We start from the raw sequence: 12,384 nt of genomic DNA, 5'->3' as shown, positions 1-12,384 counted from the left end.
GTTCTTTTCAGGAAATGAAATATTTAAACTATTGTTAACAGTAATTAATGATACCTGTAAAATGGTTTTAAAACCATGGTTGGTGTGGCATTTACAAGCCCAGACTCCAGAGTTGACTCTCTTATTTCAAATCAAAGATACCTGGGGACGTGACATTAACATTCTGTGCTTCAGTTCACTCCTCTGTAGAAAAGGGATAACATTTTGTAGTAAGGATTTAAGGATTGACAGTCAAGTGTTTAACACAATGCTTAACACAAAGTTAGTACTAGGTAAGTATTTTTATTATTTATTTTCCTTCTTGAAAGGAGTTCAATTTAACATGCAAATTAATGATGCCCAGGTTCACCAATATAAAATGGGTAGGAATAATTCTTTAAAATTCCATGAAAGCAGTATTAGGTAACCTTATGTATTAAATATTAAATCCCAAAATACAGATTTGGGGAGTACTCCCCCTTGTACCATGGCTTTGAACAGTGAAAAGTCTCTACCCTTTAAGTTGTTAAAACCAATATGATCAATAACTTAACTCTGATTACATGGGAACATATGGAGAAAGGAAGACAGCCAGAAATAGCAGTTTTTAGATTCAACCAAAGTTGGTGCTAGGAGATGTGGAGAATCCCAGGCAGAGGATAAAGAAGAAATTTAAATTAAACCCAGGTCTGGTCTCTCAGAAAAATCCCCCCTTTCTCTCCACTCTTTCCTTTTTCCTTCTCCCTTATATATCCCACCTCCCAGGGTTGGCCAGGGCATATTGAACCTAGCCCTTCAACAAGGAAACCTGTGTGGGAACAGAATCCTACAGGAGTTTTCTATGAAAATACAATGCCCATGCTTTCTTTTCACCACTCAAACCAAACCACAGAAACAACTTGATATGCTTTCCTCGTGCATGACAGGCTGTTTGTTACTCAAAAGTTCTAACTATAATAAAATAGAGGGACTCCGCCAAAAAACTATTAGAAACAAACAAATACAGTAAAGTTGCAGGATACAAAATTAGTGTATAGAAATCCATTGCATTCCTATATATTAACAATGAAATATCAGACAAAGAAATGAAGAAAACAATTCCATTTGTAAGTGTAACATAAAGAATAAAATACCTAGAAATAAACTTAAAGAAAATTAAGGATCTATATACTGAAAACTACAAGACATTGTTGAAAGAAATTGAAGAAGACAAAAGGAAATGGAAAGATACTCTGTACTCATGGATTAGAAGAATCAGCATAGTTAAAATGGTCATATTACTTAAAGCAATATACAGATTTAATGCAATCCCCATCAAAATTTCAATGGCATTTTTCAAAGAAATAGAGTAAAAATCCTCAAGTTTATATGGAACCAAAAAAGACCCCCAAGAAAAAAGAACAAAGGTATCAGTCACCCTGACTTCAAATTATCTCACAAAGCTACAGAAATGAAAACAGACACAGAGACCAATGGAACAGAATTGAGAGCTGGAAATAAACTCACATGAATATGGGCAACTCATTTTAGACAAAAGAGCCAAAAACATACAATGGAGAAAGGAAAGCCTCTTCAATAAATTGTGTTGGGAAAACTGAAAAGCCACATGCAAAAGAATGAAACTAGACTGCTATTTGACACCATATATACAAAAATTAACTCAGAGTAGATTAAAGACTTAAATATAAGACCTAAAATGATAAAATATACAGACAAAAACAAAGATACTAAATGTATAGGACTTGGTCTCCGAGAGGCTTTTGTGAAGCAGACCTCAAAGGCAAGGTAAATAAAAGCAAAAATAAATGAATAGGACTACATAAAACTAAAAAACTTCTGCACAGCAAAACAAACCATCAACAACACAAAAGGCAACCAACCAAGTGGGAGAATATATTTGCAAACAATACCTCTGATAAGGGACATATTGAAATCCAAAATATATAAATAATTCGTATAACTCAACAAAAACAAACTATTCTATTAAAAAACGGGCAGGGGACCTCAACAGACATGCAAATGGCCATCAGATATATGAAAAGATTCTCAACTTTGCTAGTTTTAGAGGAAATATAAATCCAAATCATACCTGTTAGAATGTCTATTATCAATAAGACAAGAAATAAGCGTTGGAGAGGATGTGGAGAAAAGGGAACCCTCTTACATTGCTGGTAGGAATGTAAACCTGTACAGCCACTATGGAAAACAGTATGGAAGCTCCTAAAAATTTAAGAATATAGCTACTATATGACCCAGCAGTCCCTCTTCTGGTATCTACATGAAAATTTAAAAAACATTTATTTGTAAAGATATATGTACCCTGTGTTCACTGCAGCAATATTTACAGTAGCCAAGACATAGAAACAACCAAAGTGTCTTTCGGTGAATGACTAGATAAAGAAGATGTAGTACATATATACAATGAAATACTACTCAGCCATAAGAAAGGATGAAAAATGGCCATTTGTGACAACATAGATGGACCATGAAAATATCATGCTGAGTGAAATAAAACAGTTGGAAAATGATAAGAGTCATATGATTTCAATCATATGTAGATATAAGAAGAAAGCAACAAATAAACTCTTAGACTCAGAAAACTGTAGGAAGAAGGGGGCTGCAGGGAGGATAAGGAGGGTAAAGGAGTCAAATATATGGCGACAGAGGGAGACTAGACTATGGATGGTGAGTATACAATGCAATCAATATACAGATGATGTATTATAGAATTTTACAATTGAAAATTATATAATGTTATTAGCTAACATCACCCCAGTAAATTTAATTAGAACAAGAAATCCTATGACCTTGAAGACCTTACAGCAGAGGGTCTTTTAGGATGTATCAACATTGCTTTTAAAATCCTTTTGTGATAGCATATCATGGTGGATGGCTTAGGTCGAAATAGGAGGAAAAGAGAAAGGAAATATATATAGATAAGTACGCCCTGACCAGTCCTGTGCCTTCATATATGAGAGAGGAAGAAGGGGAAGGAAGGGTTAACTGTATTTGGGTTATTGTGATAACATTTACTTTGCAAGATTATATACGTACTTAGTTCCATATTCTTAACATTTTGTCCTATATTTCCCAACCATACAAAATTAGAAAGTCTTTAATTTCTTTCTTTTTTTCCCTTTAATAAATAATCTGCGGAACCTTGCTAACCATTTGCTTCTTTTGTTGGGTGATTTATTTTGATTACTTCAAATTTGATCTTATTTCTTAGGGGTAGACTGACCTCCCTTTAAGGCATATTCAGTTTAGTTTCATATTCTTCTTGCTGCTAAAGTCTTCCTGATAAACCTCTGCAATTTAAATCCATTGATAGGTTGATCAGTGTGGGAAAAGTATTTGCTTCTTAATGCCTAATTCTAGATTTTATTTATAGGCATGTATATCCTGGTAAGCCGTGTACATTCTAGAAATACAGAAACCTCATTTAAAACAATGCTTTAAAACTATACCCTGGAGTAGAGCTGGTTTGACTATTTTCCTCTCACATTCTACTGGCCCACTCTGCTAATCAGTGCCAATGAATTAATTGTGTTGCCCAAGAGACAGCCGGTAAAAGAATAAATAAGGAGAAACAGGCGCCTCAATAAACCAGTGGATGAACATTTTTAAGTCTTGAATAACTGAATGTTGATTGTAGTTTGGACATTCAAAAATACTAAGATGTGATTTTTCTTTTAGGTGGGAAATGAGAAAGGATGAAAAACTAGAAGAGGAAGAAAAAGTAATGTTGGAACATTTAAAACGAATTTGCAACATCCAGAACTCTTCTGCCTCAGATACCAAGGAGGAAGAGTAATCTGCAGAAAACAGCAACAGCTTTATTTTAGGAAATAACCACATATAATGGAGTAGGATTTTTACTACAGTCAGGATGAACCTCAGATGTGCTGTGAAGCATGAAACCAATGACTGAGTAATCTCAGAACTGAAAAGGAATATAACACATAAAGAATAAATTGCTCCACATTTTTTATTTTAAAAATAATTTCAAATGTTTTTCTTTCCTCAGTCTTTCTCTTTAGATGATAATAACTGCTGCCATCTCGTGTTCCCTTTGAATTATTTTTTTCTTTTTTCAGTCTTGAAGTATCTATGACAACAGACAAAATGTTTGAAAATCCTTCCCCTAAAGATTTTTAAATACAGCATTTGGATGTTAAGTTGTATGGAGTCACATGGGCCTCTGAGAGTCATCTGAAAATTTCAATCTAATTTTGTAGTTGTATTCCAAATCCAGGTCTTACCAGACTTCTTTCTCATAGCCTCTTCCTCATCCAGTTTATCTTAATCATAGCCACAGAAAGCACTCTCCTGAAGTATAGCTTTATTCACATCTCTGCATATAGTGACTTTTTAAATATCAGTTCCAATCACATGCTATCAGATCCTATACCCAATGGCTCCATGTTCAGGCAACTGCCAGCCATCTTCTCGGCTCAAGCCACATGCTTGCCTTTTTTCCCAACCAGAAACCATCGTTCTCATAAAATTATGTTCAACACTGACTCCAGCCATCTTCACTCTACAGTTCCTTATCTATGGTTTCTGTTACTTTTTATTCCCATTACATTACACACACTAAGGAAACAGAATGTGTTCTAGCACCCTATATGCCAGGTAAAGTTATACGCATCATAACCTTCCTATCAGTACCTGATATTAGATTCTAAAAACTTTAAAGGCCTTACAGTATAACATGAAGTCTCCTTTTATACAATAGTCTCCCCAAATACATACTACAAAGTCATTCATCTAGTTGACAGTTAATAAACACAGTTGTTTTAAAGACGGCTATTGAATGAAGACATTTAGACTATTGAGCAATCTATAGGCCATCTGGGAGAAGCTTTATATCACAAACTATTTTAGATCATATGACATTGAATATCATGTTTTCTGATGTTCTTACATTTCTGTAATTTTTACAAAATATATGTAGGCATTTCTCTATGCCTCCCTTTTCAAAGAAGTATAGCAAGAGGAGAATGGGATGAGTTGGAAGGAGAGGAAAATAGAAAAGAGAGAAAAGCTGGCAGTTGAATTCTCTTCTATACTTGCTCAGTAAAATTACTGTAGTCATAAGTGCAATAAAATTTATAACTAGAAATGTTAAATTACAAGTTACTAATTTATCAGATTATTTTGACTCCATACTTGATATGTTTCTTAAAGTATGATGAGAAGTGGTATTTCAAAAACAGTTTCGTTTCTCACAATAATTTTGCATTTGTATGTGTTAACAACAGAAATAAATACTTCGTAACTCACCATATGCTTACTACAAAAATATTATCTCCCTGTAAAATATTATCTTCCTCACTATTCTTCTTAACTGTATTTTTGTAATTATAAGGAGGTATCTATTTTATTATTAGTTTAGCAATTACTATGAATGAATTAATAATTAAACAGTATGAATTAATTTTTAATAAAATGTAGATGGAAATGTATGTTTCAGATTTAACACTGTTATAGAACTACCAAACAAGAAATAGGAAAAACTATTTTGTCTACCAATACAAGCTTACTCAAAATGTCCTATTAATTCCACTTCAGATAAAATTGTGAGTCATAGAGAACTTCAGTTCATTTGTAATTAGTATATCTTACTACAAAAAAATCTTTAAGATTTTTTATGCTTTTTGTTATACTTGAAATATTTCATAATAAAAATGTTAAAAAGCTATATTCACCCTTAAAAAAGAACAAAATCCTGTCATATGTTACATGAGTGAATTTTGAAGACATTATCTAAGTGAAATAAGACGGTCACAAAAAACACAAATAGTATACGATTCCACGTCTATGACATACCTAATGCAATCAAATTTATAGAAACAAAGTAAAATGGTGGTTACTTGGGGCTATGGTGATGGAAAAGAGTAGTGTAATGGGTGTAGGTAGACTTTCTCATTTTTACAAGATGAAAAAGCTCTGGAGATCTGTTTCACAACAATGTGAATAAACAACACTACTGAACTATACACTTAAGATTAAGATTTTATGTTATGTTTTACCCAGCTGAACAAGAAACACTGCTGTAGGTGGAATCTCCACAAACAAACATTCCTAACACGATGCCTGAAAGCTCTTAGGTTTTAATAGGAACTGAGGCCAGCATAGTCCTCATAATGATAAAAAACAAAACAAAAACTCTCTGCCTTGCCTTTGAGATATATTTTCAGCAGCACCATCAGTAAAGCAGTACACTCTTGTTTCTCCAGAATTTAAAGGATCCAAAACATCATAAAACCTTTTCCCCCTCAAAATAGTGTAATAATTACTTGCATGAGTAAAAATCTGTGCTAGTTACTTATTGCTGCATAACAATAGTACCACATTGGGCAGCTTAAAACAACATACACTTATTATCTCATAGTCTCTGTGTGTCAAGTGTCTGGACATCGTTAAGCTTGGATCTCTGCTTGGGATCTCACAAGATTACAATGGAAATGTCAGCTAGTAGTGGTCTCATCTAAGGCTCAATTCGGGGAGGATCCCCTTTTAAGCTCACATAGTTATTGATAACATTCCTTACTTAGCAGGTTTTAAGACCTGGGGCCTCAGTTTCCTTTCATCTGAGTTTCCCCAATATGGCTTCTGGCTTTCTTAAGGTCAGCAAGGGAGGGAAAGTCTCCTTGCACAATCAATATTACAACCATCTATATGTATAAAAGCCTAAGCGACCAAACGACTGGTTGCTATGATGCGGACTGACCACCAGGGGGCAGACACTCAATGCAGGAGCTGCCCCCTGGTGGTCAGTGCACTCCCACAGGCAACCTCCCTTGCCCAGTCAACATCCTGTGGCCGGTCACCCTCCCACGGCCCCTCCCCCCCACTTCTCCAGTGGGCCAACCTTCCATGGTCCCTCCCCCCGGCCGGCCAACCTCCTGAGGCCCCTCCCCCTGGCTGGCTGGTCCCCCAATCGGCCCTGATCGCCATCCAGGCTGAGGGACCCCACCCGTGCATGAATTCATGTACCAGACCTCTAGTATGTAACATAATCAAATGCATGTAACCATGCATATTTAATCACCTTTTCCAAATTCTAGTGGTTACTAGTAAAAGCAAGTCACTCATCCCACCCGGGCTTAGGAGAGAGGGATTAATCACACAATAGTGTGAATCAAGAGGTAAAGATGATGGGAGCCACCCTGAAGTCTGATCACCACAAGTTGGAATTTGGGCCCTGAAATATCCTATATGGGGGGAACCATGTAGGGAAGTGAAAATAGAGTGGACTAGAAATAAGAACAGTTGGGAGTCAGTATTTGGTGCTATTTATTAAGCAGCTATGATAAGCCAGGCTCTGTGCCAGGCTCTCCATAAGTAGACAATTTAATTCTCAAGGGAATTAAGGTCTCATTGAGGTCTGTATTGACAGCCCTAGTTGAGATAATACATAAATGAGTTGTAGAAAAAAACTGGCCCAAATTTTAAATAAAGACACAGGGAGGTTCTGTTCCAAGATGTGATATAGGGAGATCTACTTAATCTCCTCCCACAAACACGTTGAAACTATAGCTACAGGTAGAGCAATTTCCTTTGAGGGGAAAAAAAAATGTAAAAACTACCTGAGTGATGACTACATGCAAATGAGTGGTCATGCAAATGAGAAAGAAAAAAAACTCACAATGAAGCAGATGGGCTGAAACCCATCTTGCCAAAAACGCTACCCCTTGTGCTATGACCTGCAATGAGAATGGAACTCAAAACTCCAGATTCTCTTTGAGGAGCAAAGGGTTTGAATCCAGGCATCCCAACTTTTAAGATCTGCACCTGAGTGATGAGCCCCCAAAATATGTAGCTTTGAAAACGAACAGTGCTCATGTCCAAGGAGCCTAGTGATCTGAAAGATGACTCCTAAAGGGCTCAGCGTTCCAAACTCATTCTCCTCAGGGTCAGGCGCAGAAGCAGTCAATATCACCCATACTTTCTATGAGAGGCTCAATGTTAATCTTAAAGTACTAGCCTGAGGGGAAGGCATCTAACTTACTGCAAATCTAGGGGTATACTTGAGTACTCTCAGGGACAAAGGCTGACGGGTGCCATCTTCTTTCTTTGAACAATTACTATGAACAATTACATGACAACAAATTGGACAACCTATAAGAAATGGATAAATTCCTAGAAACATAGAAACTGCCAAGACTGACTCAGGAAGAAATAGAAAATCTGAACAGACTGATTACTGGTAAGGAGATTGAATGAATAATAATAAAAAAACTTCCCAACAAACAAAAGTCCAGGACCAGATGGCTTCACTGGTTAATTCTACCAAACATTCAAAGAATTAATGTCAGTCCTTCTCCATCTCTTCCAAGAGTAGAAGAGGAGGCATACTTCCAAATTCAGTTTATGGGGTCAGTATTACCCTGATATCAAAACAAGATAAGGGTGCCAAAAAAATATCACAGGCTAATATCCCTGATGAACATTTATGAAAAAATCCTCAACAAAATCTTAACAAACCAAATTCAACAATGCATTTAAAGACTCACATACCACTAACAAGTGGGATTTATTCCAGGAATGTATGGATGGCTCAACAACTGCAGACACACCACCTTAACAAAATGAAGGATAAAAATAACATCTCAATAGCTGCAGAAAAAGCACTTGATGAAATTCAACATTCACTTATGATAAAAATTCAACCAAAGGTACAGAGGAAACAGAGATCGACATAATAAAAGCCATATGTGATGAGCCCACAGCTAACATCAGACTCAATGGTGAAAAGCTGAAAGCTTTCCCTCTAGATCAGGAACAAGACAAGCATGCATACTCCTGCCACTTTTATTCAACAGAATATTGGAATTCCTAGCCAGAGTAATTGCAAGGGGAAAAAAGCATCCAAACTGCAAAGGAAGAAGTAAAACTGTCGCTATTTGCAGATGACATGATACTATGTATGGGAAAACTCTAAAAGATGCTACCAAAAAAAATGTCAGCATTAATCAATTCAGTAAAGTTGCAGTATACAAAAAATCAATATATAAAAATCTGTTGTGTTTCTATACACTAATAATGAACTATCAAAAAGAGAAACTAAGAAAACAATTCAATTTGCAATTGCAACAAAAGAATAAAATACCTAGGAAAAAAATTTAACCAAGAAGGTGAAAGACCTGCACACTAAAAACTATGACATTAATGAAAAAAATTAAAGAAGACACAAAGAAAAGATATTCTGTGCTCATGGATTAGGAAAATTAATATTATTAAAATGTCTTTTCTTCCCAATGCAATCTAAAGATTCAACAAAATCCCTATCAAAATTCTAATGACTTTTTCACAGAAATAGAAAAAGCAAACCTAAAATTTATATGTAAACATAAAAGATTCTGCATAGCCAAAAACAATAATAAGAAAAAAGAACGAAGCTGGAGGCATTGCACTCCCTGATTTCAGACTACTTACAAAGCTACTATAATCAAAACATTACAGTATTGGCATAAAGATCAGTTTGAAGGAACTGCAAAACTACAGGCAAGTGTTGTTGAACAATAGTGATGAATACTAGGATAATGACCAAAAGAAAGAGCAGTCCATACCTCCATGTACCCTATAATAGGATTCCCAGTAATTAGACAGGAGAAATTTCACTGCAAAGGAGTCCAACAGGAATCCAGAGGAAGAGAGAGGCCTCCTGCACCACCTCCATGAAGATCCTTGAGTTTCCCCTATACGCAATACTCTCTTGAGAAGAAAAAGTTAGAAATGGGGCCAATTGTCTGACAGGATGTATTCCTGATGGAAAGTTTAGTTATTGGGATGAGTAAACATTTAGCAGGAAACCATTTTACACTGTAAAAGAAAGTTGGTCTTAACTGGTAAAATTAAGGATTAAAACAAAAATCTACCTTAGCAGAAATGAGAGCTATAGAACAGGAGATCAGTTATAGAAAATAAAATTACTGCATATCTAAATAGCACTGTGCTGTACATTGTATTTGAATCTAACCCGGTAAGCACTGGCATGAGTAAGCACAGGCTCAAGACACTTCACTTTATGCAATAAAATCTACAAGCTGAATTGGTTATCTTGAAGCCAAATAAAAAAGGAAGGCCTAAGAAGCTTTTCCTTCATGCAGGTATCTGGTGCTGTCCCTGGATTGGTAAGCATACCAACAGGAATGGAGTGGATGGCTCATTTCAGTTGAATTGCTTCCTGGAGACCACAGACGGCCTAGAACTGTAGAGGGAAGAGGCCAAATCTGCTCTTACAGTTGCCCAGTGGTGAGCCTATGCTATCCGCAAAGGGTACTGATAATAGCTTTCAAACTTCCACTGACTAATGCTTTCTTCAGATGAATTTTACTCCAGCAGACCCCAAATACAAAACAAATATAAAGGTTAAGAAGGTTATCTAGACAGTACATATATTTTCTTTTTTTTTTTTTAATATATTTTATTGATTTTTTACAGAGAGGAAGGGAGAGAGAACAGAGAGTTAGAAACATCGATGAGAGAGAAACATCGATCAGCTGCCTCCAGCACATCTCCTACTGGGGATGTGCCCGCAACCCAGGTACATGCCCTTGACCGGAATCGAACCTGGGACCCTTCAGTCCACAGGCCGACGCTCTATCCACTGAGCCAAACCGGTTTCGGCGAGACAGTACATATATTTTCTTATAAAGTCCCTAAAGCAATTCCCCAGCACTTTTTCCATGGAGGGAAGCTTCTGATTCAAGATGGCCAACTGAACAGAAACTACTACCTTGGACTCAGACACACTGTGGCTGGAATCTCATCCCAGGCTAACGTCTTGAGAATGGCTCCCTGAAGAAAGTGAGCAATCTGCTTGGAAAGTGTCTTCCTGGAAATAATATATATGGAAGCCTAAAGCAAAGACCCATTTTCCCTTTTGTTTCGTAGATCAAGGTCATCTAGAAGAAGCAAGATCAAATTTCCCAGGACTTAGTAGCATGGTAGTTATTGGTCTACTGACCAATTAAATGTAAACAAAAATGGTGTGAACAAATTCTGGGAAATTCTTTGTTGTTTTGTTTTGTTGTTAATCCTCACTGGAGGATATTTTTCCATTGATTTTTAGAGAGAGTGGGAGGAGGAGAGACAAGGAGAGAAAAACATTTGATGTGAGAGAGACACATTGTTTGCCTCCCGCATGCACCCTGACCAGAGCCAGGGATCAAGCCTGCAACAGAGATATGTGTCCTTCACTGGAATTGAACCTGCAACCCCCCAGTCTGTGGGCCAATGCTCTATCCACTGAGCCAAACCAGCTAGGGCTGGGAAATTCTTAAAGGACATTTTCCCTCTTCCTTTTGGCGGGAATGTGGGCATAAAGGCTAGATGTAGATGGCACATACTGGGCTTACCAGAACTACAAAAAGGTAGAAAGCTGGGTCATGGATAATTGTGGAGCCATAAAAGTAATCCTGGGGTCCTGCATTTATGTGTATGAGAAATAAACTTCTGTCTTATTTAAACTGCTGCTATTTGGGTTTTCTGTCAAGCAGTCAATTCTTAACAAATACATGTTGTGGGAGAAAAATATCACATAGCAAAGCTTGACGTTACACTGTGCCTGTAAAAAAGGTATAAAATTGCCCAGGGGTGAGCGGGAAGACCAACAGGGAAATCCTCCTCCACAAAAAATAAAACCCTTATTTTGGTAACTGTGGGAAACTTTAGCTTACCTATGTTTTCCACCCCGATATCTTTAGGGGAACTGTCACTACTGAAAAGCTCTATCTACTGACTCAGAGCCTCATTCTTTCCTCCAGATTAGAAATTATACCCCCACCTACACAACTAACAGAAAAAAACTATACCATGATTAACTTTGGAAAAAATAGCATTAAAAAAGGAGATAATTTTTGATTCAAATAGTTATATATATTTTAATGAAATTAAGAGGAAAAGTAAACTTTTATATTTACTGAGATATTTTCTATTTCCAATGTTCCTTCTCACCGAAGATCTAAATTTACATCTGCCTTTAGTGCACTTCCATTAACCTTTCTTGTAGTGCAGTGATGGATTCTGTTATTTCTCTTTTACATGAAAATGTGTATTTCACTATTCTTGAAGGATACTTCACTAGATACAAAATTCTGTATTGATGGACTTTTTCTGTTAGCTCTTTAAAGATGATCCACTCTTTCCCAGCCCCTGGTTTCTGATGAGGAAACAATGGAACATCTGGATCATTGTTCCCCTATATTAACATGTTATTTTATTCTCGCTGCTTTCAAGATTTTCTCTTTATTATTGGCTCTAAGCAGCTTGACTCTATTGTGCATATTTATGATATTTTTGTATTTATCTTTCTCCAAGTTCACAATCTCCATTCTGCCCATCCAGTAGATTTTAAATTTTTCAGATATTCTAATTTTTTTTGTAATATAATTT

General features: G+C 36.4%; 1 protein-coding gene across 1 annotated transcript in view; it reads left to right on the top strand.

The window, feature by feature from the left end:
- The window catches only part of KIAA0825, a 373,094-nt gene extending 367,406 nt beyond the window's left edge, over positions 1-5,688 (top strand). Inside the window, exon 20 of the mRNA XM_081088719.1 lies at positions 3,676-5,688. Within this exon, the coding sequence (XP_080944845.1) occupies positions 3,676-3,793 (118 nt within the window). The 3' untranslated portion in view covers positions 3,794-5,688. The remainder of the gene's footprint in view (positions 1-3,675) is intronic.
- The last annotated feature ends 6,696 nt before the right edge of the window (positions 5,689-12,384 follow it).

The sequence above is a fragment of the Myotis nattereri genome, assembly GCF_964212035.1.
Source record: "Myotis nattereri genome assembly, chromosome: 4".
Taxonomy (NCBI): Eukaryota; Metazoa; Chordata; class Mammalia; order Chiroptera; family Vespertilionidae; genus Myotis; species Myotis nattereri.
The sequence above is the reverse complement of the archived record's forward strand: the minus strand, read 5'-3'. Positions and strand labels throughout refer to the sequence as shown.